General features: G+C 37.7%; 1 protein-coding gene across 8 annotated transcripts in view; it reads right to left on the bottom strand.

Moving 5' to 3' along the window:
- EPM2A (EPM2A glucan phosphatase, laforin) overlaps positions 1 to 23,157 on the bottom strand; it is an 85,721-nt gene that overhangs the window by 41,798 nt on the left and 20,766 nt on the right. For 6 of the 8 annotated variants that reach the window (XM_070602728.1, XM_070602724.1, XM_070602726.1 and 3 more), the window contains exon 2: positions 6,911 to 7,085. In XM_070602728.1, coding sequence (XP_070458829.1) covers positions 6,911 to 6,972 — 62 coding nt within the window. In that variant the 5' untranslated portion in view covers positions 6,973 to 7,085. Of the gene's footprint in view, positions 1 to 6,910; positions 7,086 to 7,703; positions 7,796 to 23,157 lie in introns of those variants that run through there. The other 2 variants (XM_070602729.1, XM_070602731.1) reach the window with 2 other exon arrangements.

Below are 23,157 nucleotides of genomic sequence, written 5' to 3'. Positions count from 1 at the left end.
GAAGTACCAACTAGAGGCAGCACTGGGCTGTAGGCATTCGGTCCCTGGATCTGAACCCAGAGAAGCTGATACCGAGCAGTCACTGTTAGGACAATATAACATATTGGCAAATGTTGCATAAGCCTTAGTTTTTTAAATTAACTTTAACCCTTGATTATTTCCAGAACTGCATTTAGTAGTCACCTAGTTCAACCAGATCACTTTGCAAATCAGCAAACTGAAATCCAGAACTGTTACAGGATTGTCCCAAGGTTACCCAGCAGTAATGAGAGAGCTGGGCTGGCACCCAAGTTCCTCACTCTGTCTCCGAAGTCATTAATTTCACTCACTTTAGAGAAACGTGCTAGATATAATGGTATTTTTAAATGTGCAAAATTATTGTTCTAAGTGTTTAAAATAATTTTGAGTTCTGAAAATTATGATACATCTTTTCTTTATAAGCCAAAAGTGCTACAAAATATAAGCATGCTTTTACAATACATTTCCTAAACTGTAACATTTTCAAAAGAGTATAAAGTGTGATGTTCATAAAGTCTAATTTATGTCTCTTGAAATGTGTTTAATTGGCAATAAGCCTTTTCAAGACAGAGAAATTACAGTCCCTTTCCACTAAAGCCTCATTAAATTACTTATCTGTGTCTTTAATGCAAACATTCATTTTTTTGCATAAAAAATAATCTATTGAAGAGGGACATATTTTTTTTTACCAAGTACAGTTTGAATATGGTTGATTTTTAAAATCTTATTCTAGCATGGTAGAATCTTAGCTGAATCAGAGGAACAGAATGCAAGCTAAATGTGAGAAATAAAGAACGGACTTGATATTTATTGAGCGACTATTTACCAAGTTTTATGTTAGATACTTCGAATACTTTAATTCACTTTCATTGTATTGCAGATAAATTGACTCCACACATCTAGTTTGACTCTTCCACTAAATCCCTTTAAAACAATAAAGAGATTTTGTGAAAAATTAAACACAGAAAACCACAAGAAAGAATAGGAAGAAAGACGACAACAAGGAAATTGTGGAAGATGAAAAGCAATTGATTAATTATTAAATAATTTAGCAGACCTGAAAAAAACTAAGTCCAAAGGCCAGCAGTGGAGAAAACTGAGAACAGACAGGAATTACAATACGGGATCCCCAACAGGCTCAGAAACTGGTATCGCTAGGTACATCTGGATGCGGCTAAAAGGAGTAAGGAGAACCGGTTGCAAGTGTGTTTAAGAAGCAGCCAGATGCTCAGCTTTATTCCCACTCTCCTCAGCTGGGAAACCTCCCCTCCCCAGTCCTGACAAAGATTGGAGGTTTATCCTCTGGGGAAGCTTAACAAGTCTCTGGACTGAGAGACACTCAGAGAATTAAATAGATCTCTTAGAAAATAAAGAATGACAGGAGAAATAAAAATCTAAATAGCAGTGACGCGTGATAAAGGAAGTTGAGAAATCTGTTAGAAAGGAGAGCAAAAAAAGGAAAACAACAGACAAAGATATGCAAAATATGAAAGACTCAGCCCAGGGTTCCAATTTCTGAATAATAGGAGTTCCAGAAAGAAAGGGAAGAAATCATCAAAGGAGTAATTCAAGAAATTTACTTTCAAAGAAGCACCTGAGCTTGTAGAATTAAAAAGTCTGCTCACTGAGAGTTTAGCAAAACGGATAAAAATAGACCCACATCAAGACATACCATTATGAAACTTCCTAATATTGGAATAAAAAGACTCTACAGGCTTCTCCAGAGGGGGGAAGAAAATCATTCAGACAAAGGATCAGGGGCCATGACGGCTTCGGCTTCTCAATAGCAACCCCGAAAGCTACACATTCTGCAAAGGAGATGTGGACATTTGTGAACAGGTAGCGTGTGAAATAGCATTTACATAGGCATACGAAGAAACATGTGGAATACTGATCTTATCAAAATTATGTATAACTATATTGGGTGGATTGAACAATAGAAGGGATGTCACTGAGGTTTGTGAGGGGAGGGGATAAAAAAGTTATCTTCATATTTCATGGTATAAAATCAATAGATAATACTTAAAACTAAAACCAAGAAGTAGCAATATAATTATATTATTTATCATTTACCTGAAGGTAATTAGCAAATAATCAGCTTAAAGATGTGAAAGTGGGGGGCCGGCCCCAGGGCCGAGTGGTTAAGTTTGTGCACTGGGCTTCAGCGGCCCAGGGTCTCGCCGGTTTGGATCCTGGGCGCAGACATGGCACCGCTCATCAGGCCACGCTGAGGCGGCATCCCACATGCCACAACTAGAAGGACCCACAACTAGAATACACAACTGTGTAGTGGGGGGGTTTTGTGGAGAAGAAGAAGAAAAAAAAAGATTGGCAACAGACGTTAGTTGAGGGCGAATCTTTAGGGTAAAAAAGAGGTGAAAGTGGTTGCCTGTGGAAAGACCAAATTAGGGGAGGTGTGGGAGTAGAGGAGACAGGCAGACTTCTTTTCATAATAAAACTTGTAAGTCTACTAGATTTGTTAAACATGTGTATGTATACCCTGGTTAAAATTTAAAACTTAAATGTACCACATAAACCCCCTAAACACGGTCACACCACATAACAGGTGTGAATTTCTATAAAAGGGGATCTCCAGCCCCTCTATGGAGGCAGAGTGTTTATCAGCTTGTTTCTCTGGATCTGAATATTGACAGGCACCAGATCGTTCTCTTCTACATGATATGTTCTCTGCGTTGCCCTATATTCTAGTGTGCCCAGGAGAGTCCTATTTTACATCTGTTGTGCAGGCTAATTATTAAAAGTACTTCTTTTTACTTTCAAAATTGTCCTGATTAGACTAAATTATTTGGTCAGCTTAATAACACTCTCACACCTCCATACATTTGTACTTGTATCCTCCACACCTTGACTTCCCTCTCCCAAATGTCTTCCTGGGGAAAAAAAATTCCTTCACATTTCTGTTCAAGTTCTCCTCGTAAAGATTTCCTTGAACTAAAGACGTCTCCTCGCACCCCTTGTTACACTGCATGTACAACTTCATTATAGCAATTATCTCATTATATCGCAGCTGTTTACGTGCTCATCTTCCACAAGAACATGAGTTCCTGCGGGATCGCTCTCTCTCCTTCTTTAATTGTCCAGCACTGAACACAGGGGCTACGCAGAGTAATCTACCCAATTCTTACTGAATCAATGAACTTGACACATTACATAAAATTCAATTGTGAGATATTTGTATTCTTGCAAGTCTTATCATTATAAAGGATACTGACAACTCAATTGTGATAAGATTTATCCCAACCATAAAAAAAATCCAGGCATAATTCCATTCCCATATTCAAGCTAAAGGATGATAGTTTGTGATTACAAATTATTAGGTGAGTTTGAACAACTCTATCATTACATATGCTTAAACATGTAACCTATCACATGTGTGTCTATTTCAGCAACTAAGATAAATTCATAATGTAATTTAGCGCTATACATAGATGAATATAGCAAGCAGAGAGCAATTAGATGTTTTCAATTTAATAATGAAATATATGAATATCTTTTCAACTCTTTTCTTACAAACTGAATTCACATTTTTATCTTGTCTGATTTCAAGTGAGGGTGAATTGTGGTTGGAATTTTTAAGGGGAGTTAGACTGACAGGATTGAAGGCACACGAAAATCTTCCTTTTTTAAAATTCTAAATGACTGTCTTTATTGGACTAATCACAGTTCTTAAACTTTTATGCCCATGAGAATCATATGAAGAGGTTGGGGGAAAAAAAAGATTCCCAGGGCTTGATCAGGCCCATGAATCTGTATTTTAAAAGATTCATAACTCCTAATTGATTTTTATTTTTCAAATCATACCACCCAATGGATTTTCAGGTAGATGACTGTGAGATTGAACTGAGAGAAACACTGGAGGCTGAGGGGACCCCTTAAAAGCAAAGACATGGCATCAGGTCTACTATAATCAATTGTTATTTATTACCAAGTTCCCGGTTATCTCTGTTATAGAGATAAATAAATAGAGGAACAACGAACACTATTGTTAAGTCCAAAACTGGGATGAGTCTGAGATTTTGTCTCATTTATGTATGTATATAGGTATGTGTGTCTGTGTGTCTTATATATTATACCTCACAGGTAAATATATATTTATTATATAGTACATATTACTTATATATTCTGTATTTTATGTTATATACATACATATTTTTACATCTGGGGAGGATAAAAGCAGGTTGAATTATCTGGGAATTCAGTAGGACAGATACTTAGACGTGAAACTAAGTTGCCTAAGGAAATTTAAAATTGTAAGCTTTCTTGCAAGAACTGTAAGTGAACTAAGAGTACACATGAACTGGGAATACATGAACCATGATTCATACCTCACATACAGCTATGACACTAAAAGTGCAGCTAAAGAAATACCTCCTTTAAAAATTAAAACATCTACTTGGGGAAGAAAGGCTCTTGGAATGAGAGGCGCACCCACACAGGTCCTTCTTGTCTTTTCATTTGAGGCCAGGTGGCAGGAGCACCCAGGCCGAGTGTCTGCCTCTGTTCTCAGAGAGACATGATCTGCCCACAGATACACAGCCTGTGCCAACCCTCTCTAAGGCATAAAAGCTGGGAATGGCAGAGAAAACTCAAGCCCACCAAAGTGAATAATCAATCTACTCTTTCAAATAATAAATATGAATAAGAATTATCAGTTATTTTTAAAACTATCAACACAAAAGAGAAACATCAAAATGAACAGAGAACACCTGATTCAGGAGGAAACCAGATAGCTCCTGTAAGAAAAGAAAAGAGAACTTTAAAATAATTTTCCATAATGTTCTAAGAAAGATTCAAGAATATGTCCATTTATAAACTAGAACAAACTAAGATGCAAAAAGGGAATAACAGAATAAGTAAGAGCTCATGAAAATTAAGAATATAATTACCAAAATTAAGGAAAACAATTAGTTGAGATGGAAAAAAGAAGGAAGTCTCCCAAAATGTAAAGCAATAAAACCAGGAGGTGAAAAATATTTTTAAAAAGTCAAGAATGAGGTATAAATCCAAGAGGTCCAACATCCAGCTAAGGAGTGTCCTTAATGACAGAACAAAGACAATGAGGAGAGAAACAATCAAACAGAGGAAAATCCCGGGAGTCTAAGACATGACTCGTCAGATAAGGGGTTCAGCAAAAATGAAAACTGACCCATGAACACACCCTCATGAAACGTCAGAACATCTCAATGGGCGCTCCTTCCCATTCTTCCCTGGATTCTCTTCTCCTTGATCTCTAAATTGTGTGGACTCAAGGGCTCATTATTCTCACGCTCTCTGTCTCTTCTATATTTCACTCATTTGCTAAATGATCTCATCTAGACTCATCACTTTGAACGTCATCTATATACTGATAACCCCAATTTTATCTCTCCATCTCCAACTTCTCCTTGAAACTCCACATAGAAAATTGATTTCCTTTTTGCAATCTAACATACGTTTCAAATGTAATATGTCTAAAATAGAATTTTTATCTCAGTCCCAACTCCAAATCGTTCATCTCCTAATCTTCCCCATCTCAGTAAATAGCCACACCATTAATCCAGTTGCTCGGCCCATAAAATCATGAGTCATGCTTATCTCCTCTCTTCCTCGTGCCTTGCATCCAAGCCACCTGCAAGGCCAACACCAAGCAGGGATTTATAAGAAAGGTGTGTCCAAGAAGAATATTAATTCCCTAAGACTATGATGAGGTCACATTCTCTCCCACTCCTCACAACCCTGTTTGTATTAATTATATCTCCTAGTCAAAGCAACACAATTTTTAAGAACATGAGAATGCATCCCTTACTGTGGTACAAACGCTGCATGGTCTACAATAAATAATATTTACATAATATTTTAAAAGTTGGATATTGGCTTTAAACTTTAAATCATCAAAGTATGAAAGACATTTATATTTGCCAAATTAAATGTAAGTTCTATAAACCCTGAAAATGTAAAAGTAATGAAAAACAGGAGTTAGTAGACGGAAGTAGATGTTGAGGAAAGTATAGGGGCAAGAAATCTCTGATCTTACACAGTAGGAAATCAAGAGACACTGTCAAAAATTTAGGAGTCAAGAAATAGAATTTTTATGAAGTTAAATAACAAAATATTTTCTTAAAATGAGCCTGGTAGGGACTGGGTGGGGAGAGAAGACAAGCACAAGTGAGCTAAATTTCTCTAATGTCATAGAGGAGAATCAATAGCTATTTTTAAATTGAAACATTAACAAATAAAGTATATGCAGATTATTTAAGACTTAGATTTAACCTCCAGAAAAACTAACCATAAAACGGTTGTAAACAATTACTTCTCATGAGCAGGAATGAAGAAAAGTGTATTGAACCTTACTTTTCATTTAGCATCCCCTTCAGTGTTTGAATTTTTATTATAGCATATATGCTGGCATAATAATTAAATGAACAAATAAAAATAAATATATTAAGAAGAGAGCAAGTAATCAATCCAATCTAGTTTTATATCTAGATTTTCACATATGTTTACTTGAATATGATTTTATAAAGAGACATCAATTTTTGTTTCATTGTTGGTCAGTAGCATAAAAGATAGAAATGCTGAGCTAAGATATTTTAGTCCAATCTTTATTTTTAATCCACTATGTAAGCACACAGATTGGTAAACTACTGTCGGGTCAAAATATGTTGATGCTAGAGTATGTATTTAATAAAAGAATTCTATAAAAAGGATCCTTCACATCGAGAACCAGAAAGACTCACGCAGTGATTCACCATAATTTATCTCCTCAAAGAACTGCAGGCCTCTGTCCCGACCAAAGGGAGACACTGGCGTTCTGAGCACAGTAAATACTTCCATTGTCCTAACACTACCTCTCGTCCTACTTCCAGGCTTATAAACATGGCACTATTTTTACCTTGAATAATGCATGGCTTGGTGGCCTGCAATATTAAAATAGAAGTCTGTCGTGTGCTTCATCTCATTGGTGTGCCCGGTGGCCTCGATCCAGTGTCCTATTGGGAGACAATAAACGCCATCCACCAAGTTGTTTTCATTATAAGTGCAGCAACGGTCGTGGTGAGGCCCATTGCCTAAGAACCAGAAGAAATGACAAACAGAGCAATTAAATCAATGCTTTGCTTAACAGCCACAAAGTAGCTGATGCAAAATTAATAGTAAGATGAAAGTAAATACAAAGTTGCTTAATCTCCACATTTCAGTATAAACAAAAATAGACTAGAGGGAGAGGGAAAACAGTCGAAATTTCTAAAGAGTTACTTATGAATTTCAGAGTTCTGTGCTCCCTTTGCATACATGGGTATTTCCAAAAGTGTATTAGCTTTCAGAATTTCAGGGTACTTCCCTGTCCAAAGATCCCATTGTGAGTCATTTCACAGCCTGATTAGCTGCTGAAAAGGATTTTTAAAGCCATAATGTCCCTGTATTACAGTTTTATCTCTCTGGTATGCAAATTCATGATTAAAATCAGTAACAAAGTGTATTAATATCAGCTCAAACAATAAATAAATTTAAAAGATTAAATACATTAATAATTAAACAAATGATCACATCCAATCTAGCATATAAATCAGTGGTTAGTATTATCTTCAGATGGGGAAACTAAGCATCACAGAGATGAACTAGCTTGCCTAAGGTCATGGAACTAGCAGGTGCAGAGCTGGCAGTAATCTGATGCACCTAGTTCCCACCTTTCAGGCACCTGAGACTTCCTGCTGTTTTCTGCCCACTTCACAAGCAGCAGAACACACCATCCTCCTTCCAGAGAGAGGAGCAAAGAGGCAGAGACGGAAGATCATGTCTCTGAAAATAATATTTGCCTACGTCACAAGTCTGCCCAGTATCAACTACACTAGGAAACAGATCCTTTATTTCCATGAAAATGGTAATTCACACATTATTTTCATTAGCCCTTCTTATGTGACCACGCCATTCTAAATCATTCCTTTAACTACCTAATTTCCATTTAATGGTCATTAATAAGAAGAACATATAAGCAAAATAAAAATAAGAATAAGTCAGATTTGCTATGAATATGAAATTTGGACTCATTTGTCCCTTGCTCTGTCTTACAAAATATTTTACGTAAAGTTATTTGGCATAAAATCTCAAAAAAAATCCTTGAGTCATTGGGCGATTCTTTAGGATAGAACTCCCTGCCCTCAGATAGAACGTACAGGTTGGCTCCCTTAATAAAACATCACTGATCTTCCTAGTTCAGACTCCTCTTTTCTCTTGACGCTACAAGGCACTGCACCAACTGCTCTATTAACATCGATATTTAATAGATGAAACTATACTAGCAATCTCACTTCTAGAAACATATCCAAAAGAAATATAAGAACAGTAAAGATACATAGAGATACACGTGTGTAGCAATACTATTTTAAAAGCAAATACTATAAACTATAAAAATTTATCTATTCATTCTTCCACGAATATTTATTGAATGCCAACTAGACGACAGGCTCTGTGTTAAGTATATTAGGGATTTAGGTATCTACCATAAGAGCAACAAAAAAAATTGAAACATTTTAAGCAGGCAGGTGACATGACCAAATTTTTATGTTGAAAATATCTCTCTGGCTGCAGAGGAAAAAGTTAATTCAAGCACAATGAGATTAGAAGGAGAAAGTCCATTTAGGAAACTACTGCATTAGCCCAAGTAGAAGATAATGAAAACCTGGAAGCAGAAATGGAAAGGAGCGGTCAGATTCAGGAGGGGAAAGCCACGCGACTTGGTGATTAACTGGATACGGGAGGTGAAAGAGAAAGGAAATCAATAGTGACTCCTAGGCTTCTGGTAAATATAACTCAATATATAGCGGTACCATTCACTGAGATGTGAACTCTGGAAGAGGTTAGAAGAGAAGATCATCAGTGTGGTTTTGGTATGTTGGGTGTGGAGCGCTGTTTAGATACAGAAGGAGAAATCTAGTAGAGAGTTGGAGTTATTGGTTTGACACTCAGACCAGAAATATGAACTAGAAAAATAAATTATGAGTCATCCAAGAGTAAATGGTAATTGAGACAAGGATATAGATGAGTCACAAAGAAAAACAATATTGATTGAGAGGAAAAAGTTTCTAGAACCAAGTCTAAAGGTCTCCCAACATTTAACAGCTGCATAGAGAAGGATGAGCTTACAAAGGCTGCATAGAAAAGGAGGGGCTGGAGAGGAAAACTAGGAGTGAGAAACTGAGGCGGGGAAGATGAGCGAAAGTGTAAACAGAGGCTAAAACCCTGATGTATGCAGCTCTGACTGCTGACAGTATTCCACCAGGAGAATGGATTTGGGAGGGGAACTATTTTACTCTAAACTTCTGAAGTCATAGAATTTGTTCCAAAGAGAAGGTATTACCTTTTAGTTTAATAAAAGAATAATATCTATGGCTCCCACAGTTCAATACAATGGACTTACAACAATTCAAATGTTATAACTTAATCGAATATAATTACTGAGGAGCTCAAATATACATAAATTACAATGTGCAAGAAAAATTATGTATAGAACATCAATTTCCTAAGAATCCTTCATTACTAGAATTGGTTTTTTTGAATTATTCATTTTTAAACATACAGGTCCTAGGAGAAGTAACAAAACACAATTCTCTCTCTCCTGGAGGTGTCAGTAGAGGCATAGTGGAGAGCTGGAACTCTCACCCACTCAGTACTAAGAAGGAGTCCAGTCCCTTCAGCTGTCAATGGAGACTGAGTGAGAAACCTGGATAAGGAGGTGTCATCCCCATCTTTTGCTGGAACAGTGTCAGGGCAACCCAGTTAAACCAGAAGGTTTGAATAAGATCCAGAGTCTCATTATACAATATTCAAAATGTCCACCTTTCAATGGAAATTCACTCATTATACCAAGAATCACAAAGATCTCAAAATGAATGAAAAAAGAATGCTTGAAAGATATCAACATCAACATGACAGACTTTAGAACTATGTGACAAAGATTTTAAGCTTCAACAGCCCATTAGAATACATTTGAAACCAAAGAACCGTCAGAAAGCCTCAGCAAAGAAATAGAAGCTGTAAAGAAGAATCAAATGGAAATTTCAGAACTGAAAAATATAACAATTGAAACAATAAGCTCACTCGATAGGCTCAAGAGCAGAAGGGAGGGGACAGAGGAAAGAATCAGCAAGACACAGATGGAACAGTAGAAATGACCCGACTCAGCAACAGAGAAAACATAGACTGAAAAAAGAACAGAGCCTTAGGGACCCGTGGGACTATAGCAAAAAATCTAACATTCATGTAATTGGAGTCCTGGAAGGAGAGGAGAAAGAAAGTGTTGCTGAAAAATATTTGAGGAAATAATGCCTAAAAACTTTCCAAATTTGCCAATAAGCCTAAACCTACAAGTGCAAGAAGCAACACAAGATAAACACAAAGAAATCCACACCACAACCATCATAATTAAATTTCTGAAAACTAAAGACAAAAAAATAGCCAGAGAAAAATATTTAGGAGAAACAGCAATTCTAATGTCCGTAGCTTTCTCGAAAGAATGGCTAACAGAAGACACCTAAACAGAAAGAAAATCCTTGAACATCGGGTGGAGAAACTGGATCACTCCTACACTGCTGATGGCAATGAGAAATGGTACAATCATTCTGGGAAAAAGTTTGGCAGTTTCTTTAAAAAACTTAATCTTGTGGGTACCATACAACTCAACTATACTCCTGGCATTTATCACAGAGAAACTAAACTTCTATTCACACAAAAACCTGTAGAAGAATTGTTACAGCAGCTTTATTCGTTATAGTCCAAACCTAGAAACAACCCAGATGTCCTCAGTGGGTGAACGGTTTAACAAACTGTGGTACAGCCATACCAGGATTTAGCCATAAAAAGAAATGACTTATGGATACAGGCAACAACCTAGGTGAATCTCCATAGAATTATGTTAAGCGAAAAGCCGCCAATCCCCCAAAAAAATTCTTGAAGTGAAAAAATTTACACAGCTAGAGAAGAGGTCAGTGGTTGTAGAGGTTAGGGGGCTGGGGGAAGAGGAAAGTGGGTGTGATTCTAAAAAAGCAACATGGGAGATCCTTGTGGTGACGAAACGTTACCAGTGAGGGAAATCATGATAGTTACAAAGAATCTTTCCATATTATTTCTTACAACTGAATGTGACTGTACAATTACCTCAAAATAAAAAGTTTAATTAAAAAATAAATCTTGGTTTGTTTTCTTTTGTCCAAATAGACTGGAAAAGTTTTAGGTTTCCAATTCACTTAGGACTGGCCTAAGAGTACAGTATATAACATGTTGTTTACTAGCATAATGAGTATTTATGCCTAGAAGTTTAGTCAACTTTTCCAGGTTTCATCTATTTTATAAAAGAGTCAGTTGGACACGTTGTATTGAGGCTAAAGGGGTAAGTTTGTGGTGGAGGAGGGAGGGGGAGGCAAGTAGGAGTGAATTATCTGTCCAGATTGGAGCTGGCCATTGCCAGTTATTCGCTGGCATTAATTTAAAAGAAATAAATATACAAACAGCTCACTAAGGTGAAATAAACTAATTTGGACTATTGGCAGAAAAGTGGGAAATGATTGGTTTAATTAACAATAAACACCTATTTAGAGCAGATTTGGCCATCAGGGTATTTGCTCATCAAGGCAAGTGAAGCAAGTTAAAATAAAGCGAATAAATGTGAAGGAGTAAGAGGCCTACTTTATGGCGCTCCGATTAAAGCCACAGAAGTAAGAAACCTCAGAATTGAAAAACTCAGAACTAATGCATCATTTTAAATAGTTCTATAAATTTGAAAGTTCAGGTTAAAATGAATTTTTTAAATAAATTTAAAAGCTTTGAAATTATACCAGACAAGCAAAATCTATTGGATAGCATAGTTTACTTAAAATTAAAGTTCTAATTATTATTTATATGTTATTTTATTTGAATCTACTCTCTTTGGAGTTTAATTACTTTGCAGTTTTTATTTCTAGCACATGAACATAAATTCTGAACCTAACACATTAATTTTTAATTTCAGCTAGTAATTCGCTCAAATCGGATGTCTCTCATGCCCATGTGTTACTACCTCAGAAGCTATCAGTGCACAAAGTTGTACAGACATGATGTAATCATTACCAAGTCTTTGGCATTTTGATATTCTGTTCTAAAGGCAAAAGCAAAACAAAATAAAACACAAAAAATCTTTATGTTCAACCAACCGCCTCTTTGAGCGGATCCTATTTCGGTTGAGCACGTCGATAAATTGCAATATGCAGTGGTAGAAAATAGTTGAGTTTGGGTGTAGCGATGGGAGATGAAATGCATCATGGACTAGAGGACTCAGGTGCCATCGAGGAAGGAGAGGACGGGGGGGAAAGAATGTGAACATTGAGGAGGAAAAGGAAAGGTGAGATGGAGAAAAAGAAGAGAGAAGACAAGATCCAGCTGGCAAACTACAGAAGGTGAAGTGGATAATCAAAACATGCTGGTCATGAGACCACCACAGAGCAAGTCAAGGCAAGCATTTTAATACTTAATTTGAAGTTATTTGCCCTTCTGTAATATTCCTCTTTTCTCCCCCTCCCCTACCTTCAGTATAACCTACTTCACTCACACACACGTTTCTAGTGTGCAGAGAGAGAAGATAGTCCACTAATGAAAACTTATTTAAAAACTGAATTCCTTGCCTATGTTGTCTTGATGTAGAACAGGGCAACATAAACAGGGCCACAAGAAACTGCATCTGCTCAGCAGAGCAGAAGCAGGGCAGCAAAGTCAATGATGACCATGAGGATACAAACCTTCCCTGCTACACAGGCAGCTTAGAGAGGGCTCTGTCCTCTCCACTCTACAGGAACAGTGACTGATTCCATCTCTGTCGATATGTACATCATAAGGAGGAAGACCACAGATAAAATCTAACTCATGCAATTATAGAGTCTTTACAAGCTTTCAGGATCTGCACACACACAACAGAATAAAGTGCTAAGAAGTAAACCGAGATCTAATAAGAAAATAATAAATAATACAAGACTTACAGGATTTTTATTTACAAGATTTTTATCTCATTTATTAAAGGAATGCACAAATCTTAAATACAAAATGTTAAGTAGACAACATTTCTTGTGAATGGCAAAAATAATGAAATTTGGCTAATGAAAATTAGGAAATCAATGATTACGTAGGGGTATGAAGAAAGTTCTACACTAACTCAGGCAGGTAGGTAGACAAAAGCCCAGTCCTTGTATAACAAGACTGCATTAAAATAATAGGAGTTTTATATATGTTAAGAGTATATGCCTAGAGTTAAAGCTGAAGTAACTCCCAGGAAAAATCCAACATGAAACAACCCAACAAATTCAGGAAAGAGCTCCGAGGGTTTTGATTAAAAATAACAATAATGACTACAAAGACAAATCAGTTGCCCACTTAGCAATGATGTAAACAGGAATTAGATTTAGAGATGATAAGATTTTTCTATAATAGATATGAAAATATTACTTGTTAAGGAGGCTAGAGTTTGGAGAACCAGAAAATATCAAATGTGACAGGGTGATTATGGTAATAAACCAAACATCCAACTCATGGGTGCGTGTATGTGTGTGTGTGTGAGCATGCATGTGAGTGAATGCATGGATATGTGTATGTGTGTGTGATTGTCTCTCAAGATAGAAAACTGATTATTATTGGTGATTAATATTTTTATGGCAAATGGTAGGTTGAATCGTGAGATACATAAGCATCACCCCTTCGGTACATCTGTACGCATAACCTTGTTTAACCCTTTAGTTAAAAATGAGCCACGCAGCCTAAGAGAATTACTTGATAGAACTACAAGTCATCAGGCTCATAACTTCATACATAATAGGTCTGGCCTCACTGGCTCTCATTAACAGTCAGACTTAAGACCACTCGCTCCAAATCCTGTAAGACAATCAACAGCAGTCCTTGAGGCGGTGGTTGAGCAGGCAGGTGCCATGTGCTGGTCTCTCAGAGGTGACCTTGAGGTGCAGATGAGGGGAAAGAAGGAGAGATTAAGCTTAGCCTTGGATTCACTCTCCTCCAAGCCTCTCGAGGGATCTTTTAGGTAAAATTCCCAGAAGAGCCTTGATCAGTTCCAGCTAAAAATTTTAAGGAAAAACTTAACAGCTGCCAAACCATACAGAGCAGAAAATATCAGAAGGGAAAGCTTCTGGGATTAGAAAAAGACGTGGGTGAAATGGAGGCTTAGATCAAGATAGGTTGAAGAAATATAATAGAAAAAAAACTTAAGGGAAAAGCAAAATTCAGTAGTTCTTTTCTTAAAAGATTTACTAATAACTTAATATGTCATTATTATGTACCAAATTATGTTCCCCGCAAATTTATACACTGAAGTTCTAACTCCTAACGTGACTGCATCTGAAGATAGGGCCTTTAGAGAGGTAATTAAGGTTAAAATGAGATCGTAAGGGTGGAGCCCTAATCCCATTGACTGGTGTCCTTATAAGGAGGGGAAGAGACCCAGAGACTGCTCTCTCCAAGCAGGCAGAGAGGAAAGGGCGTGTGAGCACCCAGCAAGAAGGCAGCCACCAGCAAGCCAGCAGAGCCCTCACCAGAAACCAAATCAGTTGGCGCCTGATCTGGGACTTCTGGCTTCCAGCAACGTGAGAAAACCAATTTTTCTCTTAAGCCACCCAGTCTATGGTATTTTCTTATAGCAGCCTGAGCAGACTAACGCACTCATGTATTCAAAATAGTCTAGAGTTTAATCCAATTAATATCCAAGTGTTACTGAGAGCTTGTTAGGTGTCCAGTGCTGTGGTAAACTGAGGTAAACAAATGGAAATTAAAATGCGATTCCCACGACGAATGGACCATTGTGGGTTAGACAAAGGTTACACAAAGCAGTTAGTGAATGACGCAACACTAAACTAAATGATGAAAATAATTCTAAAACTATATGATAAGATATTGATACACAAACAGAATATTCAAGGATTGCAAATAGGCTTCATCTCCAATGCCATCTTCAATGTAAGATGACTGGAATGCTAGGTTGAAATGTATTTTAAGGAGCAGTTAGCTCACTAGGAAAGAAAACTAATAGATTTGTGGTGTGTACATGGATGTAGAAGCCTGAAAAATGGAGACAGTTGCATAATTGCGAGCTAGAATTACTGAGGAAGGGTTTTCGAGAGAGGGGATGGGTCTCAAACTGTGATTGACAACAAGGTATATTTTAGATACATAACAAAGTGCACAAGAATATACAAATGAGTATGATTCAAAGCAGGAAACAAATATTAAGAACAAATCTGTAAATTTCAGTGGGTAGAGTGAGATCATAATATGGACTCGTGGAGGTCCATATTACTTACCAAATTCTAAATCAAGCACTGTGAAACAACTGGATTTCATGACTTGAAAAAGCAGAGAACAGAATTACCACTTTTCTAGCCATTATTTAAGAAGTCAGATTTTCTTTTAATGAAGAAGATTTACATTAATTAGTGATTCATGATAATACACACATCTCAAAATGAGAAGCATCTCAGAGATTGAAGATTCCTTTGAAAAACATCCCAAACAATGGCATTACCAGACAATTATGCTTCCAATTAAAATTAAATACAATAACAGAGCCCTCCTTTTACATGATTTTTAGAGAAAATCCAAAACTTAGATTGTTCTTAATAGGCTTGACTCAAAGCACCAAGACTGAGTTATTAATAATTCATTCAACCTGATGATCATCTAGAGGGAAGCCAAAAGATTTGACCACCTGATTTGAGGTGATCAAATCTGATGGTAGCTAATTATGCCATGACTCAAGGGATTACATAAGAAGACGAGCATATTAAAATGCTCCATCTCTGCATAATTGGATACATTTGCCGGATACTGCATTTACTTTCTATGTCACATGCAGAGATGTTTATTCATGTGTTTAATAAATTTTTATTTAATTGCTCTAATAATTTTTAATGTTGATTTTTCTGACTGTCATTAAACAATTTTTATAGTAGTGTCTAGACTTGTTGTTAAATTGTCAGGTCAATTTTTCTCTCCATAGCACTCCCAGAATTGACTAAAAATTTCATTGTGTCTCATTGTCTGAAAACAAATCCAAGTCACACTATAAAAATAGATACAGCATCTCTATTAGTGTTAGACTCACTGTATAAAGCAAAAGCTTCTCACCAGATTTCACTGCTTCATTGGTCATACCTTGAAGCCCACTAGAGTAGCTCCCATGTCGCCTGTCTTTGCAAACTTGAAGTCAAATAATGCTGAGGCAGAAGGCGACACCTTCCCTAGTAGCCATTTCTCAAGAGTGTCCAACATTTAGATGCAAAGAACACAGGAGAAGCATATTCATCCCAGGGACTCCGAAGAACACTGAGGTGCAGTTAACCCCATCCAGCCCAAGTAGCCCAGCAGAAACTGCATTTTAGCAGTTTCATGATAAGTAAATGTTTGGGCATGAAATCTCTCTTCAATTAAGATTCCCTAGAATGTGGGCTAAGTGGTTTAATGACACATTCCCTTGAGCTGATCTTGTTCTGATGTGAAAATCATCTCTGATGGCTTCATGCTTTGGTTTCTTCCGTGGCAAAAATATTTTTTGATATTGTAGAGATACAGCTGATGTGAACGTCATATACGCACCGCCCTAGTTACCGAGAAGAATCTAGAAACGCACAGCTAAATGAGAGAGGACAGAGGGGTCAAATACAATTTTTAAAGACAAAATCCTTTGAAATTGATAGGCCAGACTGTTTTAAACTCTTTTAATGAGACATTATAGGCTGTAAAAATAAAAGAGGGTCAATTAGGGAGATTATCTTAAAATTTACCACAGCTATAAACTACACATGGATAAGAAACAGCTGAAGAAGGATTTTGCCTCTCTTAGGACTATGTCTGATTGCAAGCAACAGAAAATCGGAAGCAACAGTGACTTCAAGAAATTCAAGTCTATTTCTCACACAACAAGAGATGAAAACCAGGCAGGCCAGAACTGCTACAATATCAAATGTTTTCTAAATGTCTGCTTTGCCATCCTTCACACACTAAACTTTGTTGTCATATTTGCCACCTCATGTTCAAAGGGTGACCTCTGGGCATCAGGTCTGGACACTCCACTTCCTAGCCATGATGAAGAGCTTCTGTTCCTTTTCATGAGAAAAGTGAAAACCTTCCTGGGAGCCTCACCCAAGACTTCTGACATCTCATTAGCCAGAACTAGGTGACAGGGACATCCTTAGACCAAGTGCTAGCCAAAGAGAGGAAGGGCACTTCCTCTGGACACCTGACCAGAGTAATAATGATTCATCCCACTGCTGCTTAAACAAGTCAGGATCGGGTAGCCATGGAGCAGAGAGAAAAACCCATGCCGATGAGCACACTGATGGTGCCTGTGATGGGTTTGAACACACCATCTTTCTCCAGCAAATCATTTTGGAAGATAAACTATCTTTCTTTAGGTATCACACACCTCAACCTGAATTAATTCAAAAGTACCCAATGCATCAAATTTTTAATTACAAATTATTTTTAAATAAATCAACCGCAAAACGAAAAGCATTTTAATGTACTTTAAAAACTTGAAAATTGGGCCAGCCCCATGGCCTAGTGGTTGGGTTCGGCTCACTCCACTTTGGCGGCCCGGGTTTGCAAGTTCAGATCCTGGGCCTGGACCTACACCACTCATCAGCCAAGTTGTAGTGGCGACCCACATGCAAAATAGAGGAAGACTGGCACAGATGTTAGCTCAGGGTGAATCTTCTTCAGAAAAAAAAAAAGAAAAAACTTGAAAATTGCCACACACAAAAAAAAGAGAAAGTGAGTACAGGTTATTTGTCTGGTTCTTGATTGCGTTTGGCTTGTACAACCCCTTTGCTCTAACACAGAATCTCCTCCGATTCCTAGCCTTAAACCTCCCCAAAGCGCTCCTCTTCCAGTTCTCCTATAGTTGCTGCCCCACCACCACCTCTGATAACCTTCTCTCTCCACTAACTAGCCCTGTCTTCACCAAACTTCCCTTTTCATTCTTCAGGGCACTACAGTTTGGCATCTCCTCTCAATACCCCACGGAAAAAACTTTAAACAAAGTCATCTCCTGTCAGAGCATTTTTCATCTTTCTTTCCCTGCCTGCAGCATTTAATGATAGCGACCACTCTGTCAAAACTCTCCTCTGCTGGCTCCATATTACTCCTCTCCTGGAAGGCAGTATATTATAGCACGTCAGTGCATGGGATCAAGATCCAGACTCGGACTCCACTCCAAGCTACACTATTTACTGTTGTAAACAGTAATGAGACAGTCATTTAAGCAATCTGTGCCTCCGTTTTCTCACTTGTGGAAAAGGGATCACAGAACTATCTGCCTCATGGGTTGTTGTGAGGGAATTCAATTAGACAATCCATTTAAAGGATTTAACACGGATCTACCACAATGGGTGTTCAATAACAACTCAGTAACAATTCTCAACTACGGTTCTCTTATATCTCTCCCAGTCCTTCTAGTCTGTTTGCAAAACTGTATACTGCCTCGCCAGACAGGAATACCCCTAAAATGAGCTCAAACTGTTTGAACAGCATATACGTTTCAAGACAAGACCACAATAACTAACTCCACATGGGCTCATGTGTTCCAAAGATAAGACCACTGATTTCTCCAGCAATTCACCTACTTTACAAATTCTGACCAATCTCTGCCCAAACCATGCTAACATCTCCCTAAAACGAAAACTAATTGAAATGCCCAAATCTTTTCACTTTGAATTTTTCTTCAGGCAAATTCTCTAGTTCTCTATTTTTATAAAATAACTTATTAACGCAAATACAAGTTGACTTTTATTAACTTCTTCTTGTTGGTTTATCACTATCTTTGGGACCCAATATTTTGAGAACTGCTTCTCTCAAACAGAAAACTCTCTCTCTCAGTTTTCTCTTATCAGCAAATTTGATGAGCATGCTTCCTAAATTACTGATAAAAAGATTTAGCAGGAAAGAACCTAGAATAAATTGACTTGTAAAATGCCACCTGCATTCACCCTCATGTTCTTACTGGTTTATTAATCAGAGCACTTTGGGTTTGTTTAACTTGCAATGAATCCACCTAATCAGCCAGACAATTGCTTTAAATTTGTGAACAAAGAAATTGTTAGATTTCTCGAAAATCCTTTACTGAAACTAAAGATATGCAATTCCTCTATTTTTGCCCCTGATTTTTTTTTTCTTTTTTCTGAGGAAGATTCACCTGAGCTAATATCTGTTGTTGATCTTCCTCTTTTTGTATGTAAGCTGCTGCCACAGCATGGCCCCTGAAAGACAAGTGGTGTAGGTCTGTGCCTGGGAACTGAATCCGGGCTGCTGAAGTGGGGTGCACCGAACTTAACCACTAGGCCACCAGGGCTGGCCCAGGATTGATATTTGATGAGCTAAAACTTCTAAAGTAATGTTTAAACCTACTTCAAAAATACTTGCAAGGATGATGAAATATCAGGGATTTTTTTACTTTCTGTGAGTCATAAGTCTCTTTGAGAATCAGTGAAGAGCTATGGATCATCTTCATCAAAAAACTTTTTTTCAACACTTGTGCACACAGTACATAAGCTTACCATTATTCTGTACATTAGAAGAGAGGAAACGTGGTTCATGATTATGACCATAAGACAAAAAGATGACATTGTCATTAACATATCAATTCAAGTTTAGATATTCATCTTTCTTTTTTAACTTATTCTTTTTTTCCTCCCTGAAAACAGCAAAGAATTATTTGGCACAAAACAGCTAAAATTTTCAGTCAAATGCCAGCCATTTAAATATAAAGATTTCTCTATCTACATCAAGTTTCATAAGCAACTTTTCAAAAGCCTAACTTTTCAAAGCAGCTCCTTTCTCTTGTACAGAATGCAGTATTGATGGCAGTTGAAAAAGTGCATTGATGCTCTCCTTCCAAGTGAAAATTAGCGATCCGGTGTGTTGCTGCAGCATTTTGATTTTTTCCATGCTACAGGACAAGACTGCTCTAACAGAGCCAGGTCTTCACTCACATTGAACACTTAATTTCAACAGAAGTTGATCAAACTTTACAAATACTTTTGTTATTTCACTCATCCTGTGGAATTAATGCTCCAGGAAATTCTGACACACAGTGAACTGATATGGAGCCATGATAAAATGTTTCCCAAACACGTCACAGACATCAAAGGATCCACATAGCAACCTCATGATCTTAGGATTCACAGGATTAAACAAGCGTCAGTGGTGTTATCAGTCAAAAATGTCTACATGAGTTTATCGAAAAAAACAATTGTTAAAGCATTCACAAAAAAGCCCATGGCAAGATTTTTGCAGGTGATTTTGAACTGATTTTAATTACCTACCTCAAAGTAATGTGCTCACATCTGAGCAAAACTAAGCTATCTAACACTTCTTTCCAAACGAGGCAGAATTTCTGGATAAACTGCCAAGTCTTAGGGAGACTGTCCTCACAGTGATGTCATTAAATATGTCAAGTGAATAGTGACAGTTTCTCAGAACTGTTTTGGGAGACAGGGAGTACACGGGTTAAGAAAGGGGAAAAATAAGAATGAGACGGTGATTAAATTCCTTTCCATGAGATTATATACAAACTATAAAATTACAGTTGAGTACAAGTGAAATACTGCCACCCAGTGGAATTATAATAGAAATAAAAATCTTAGAAAAGATCACAAGAATTTCACACCACTTTTCAACTGGAATAACAGAGCTTAATAATTTTCAAAGTGCTTTCAAATATATTATTCCGTTTTAAAAATCCAGTGGGACAGATAGCAGAAGTGAGAGTACATCTTTTCCTGAATCTGAGGTTCTAGTAGATTAAATGACTTAACAGAATCCTATGCTTATTTGGTAGCAAAGCAAGCACCAAAGCCAAGGCTGCTGGCTCCCAGGCCATGCTGCTCACATTACGTAGCCCTCCTAAGGAGACTTTGACATCTCTACTCTTGTCCAAACGTACTTCATAGACGAGAAAACTGAGACCCCGAGATTCTCAAGGCTTCTCAAACATTTCCACGGGACCTCAGGGGCACAGCTGGAAGCATTACCCTACTGCTAGGAAAATTCTTGGAAGACTTGTATTTTTCCATTAAAAATGCCTGTAAGATTTGTGTTCTATTCCATATAATATACATGTCTATTTTAATTATAAAATTATGTGGGTTTTGCTTCAAATGACTTTTAAAAAATCATTGCTTTAAGACAATGGTGCATCTCTGTCCTGTGCTACAAATTCACTAGCCCTGGACCACACTGAAGATGGGAAGATGGGAAGATGGAGAGTATGAATATTCCAGTCTGAGAGACCTAGAAAGTGCCTTACTCAAGTTCATTCAATCATCAAGTATTTAACGAACACCTGCCAAATGCCAGGCACTATTTTAGATCCTAGGACATGCTGTGATAACAAGCAGCCCCAAGGTACCCATAGCATAGAAGAGCAAAGGTTGACTTCTCTCCCATGCTAGAGTTCACTGTAGACCGGCTAAGTAAAGGTTCTTCACGCTATCATCACCTTCAAGCTGGAACCATCAGATGGAGCACGCACTATTTGGAACATCAATAGTAATCTCTTGGCAGAGAGAAGAATGAGGCCAAGCGAGAGGAAGTGACGCACATTATCTCCTCTTACATTTTATTGACCAAAGCAAGCCAAAGGACAAAGTTATACTTCTTCAACAGGGCAACGAAGAACACTCCTCCCATGGGAAGGGGATGTGGATATCGATAAACAGCAATAGTCTGCCACACCCCAACTCTTCCAAATATGCTGAGGAAAGGCGGTTCTGGGAAACACAGAGGAAAGAGGTCAGATCCCTCAGTATGCGGGGTGGGAATTCAAGCAATTTGGCTTAAAGATTAAAAGAAAGGATTATCATAGAAGGCTAGAGGATTTGAATAGTTAGGTTTCAGATACATGAGACACAAATGAGCAGGTATTAAACAAGTAGACAGAGAAAAGGTATTTAGAATGTCTGTAAGTACCAATTACGACTTTAAGCCCCAGTTCTAGACACAGCACTTTATCAGTTCAAACTCACGGAAGTTGCCTGTGTCCAGTGAAGGATGATGCCACATCTTCTCAGAAACAACATGGCAGGGCTGCTTAACGTACACAAACACCAAGCTATAGCCAGGTGAGTGGGGGTGTCAGAGCCAGATATTCACCAATTATGTCTAAGATCAACACATTAGGGTTGCCTAACTTACATATACGTAAAACCCACAACCAGTTCAGTGGCGGTAACAGAGCCAGCACGTGCACTCATCATATATATGACCAAAACGTGATCTTACTAAACTGCGAACCATTTTCATAGCTCAGTAACACCTGCTCCAGCTGGAGGGGTGCATATTGTTCCTTCCTTCTGCTGCTGCTGGAAGGTTGTCTCTAACCAGAAGCTCTAATAAAAGCCTTCATACGGAATCCAATCAACACTGATGGCCTAGGCAGCCATCAAAGAAAAAGAAACCAACCTTGGGTCTACAACGCCACTAACAGACATGGCAGACACCCCACAGAGGTCAGATGCTAATTCCTATATCCCTGATCCAAAGGAGTGTGTATACGCATGTGTGAGGGTTGCACATTAATCAGAAGGTTTAGATAGCTTCAATAATTTTATATTATATAATCATTCACTGTATGTAAGAATTTTATAATAAATCTAAATTATTTGAAGAGTCTAACTCTGATGGGTTTCCGTATTATTCCACTAAAGCCAGTGGAACAATGCAGCATGATTCATTGCAGACCTAAGACTGCCATAGTCCTGGAAATCCAAGAAAAGAGTCCAGCACTAACAAAGAGGTGCATGAAATGTTGGAGGAATACAAGAGTGTAAGTGGCTGAAACTTAGATTGCTTTTAGGAACCGGCAGGTGAAAGTAAATAACTGTCAGATTGTGAGGAACCTGAAAGGTCATACTAAGAAGTTTAGACTTATTTCATAGGAAATAAGAAATCATCAAAGAATTTTTAATCACACATGTGACATTATCTGATCTGTATTTTAGGAAGACGATCCTGGTAGCAGTGTGGGGGAAGAAGTGCACATAAAGGAGTTGGGTCACGGAGAAGGCCACTGAAATGCCAAGGAACAATAGCAGAGACAGTAGATGAAAATAAAAAGGGGGAAAA

This window comes from Equus przewalskii, chromosome 32 (assembly GCF_037783145.1).
Source record: "Equus przewalskii isolate Varuska chromosome 32, EquPr2, whole genome shotgun sequence".
Lineage (NCBI taxonomy): Eukaryota > Metazoa > Chordata > Mammalia > Perissodactyla > Equidae > Equus > Equus przewalskii.
This window is presented reverse-complemented; position numbering and strand designations above follow the sequence as displayed.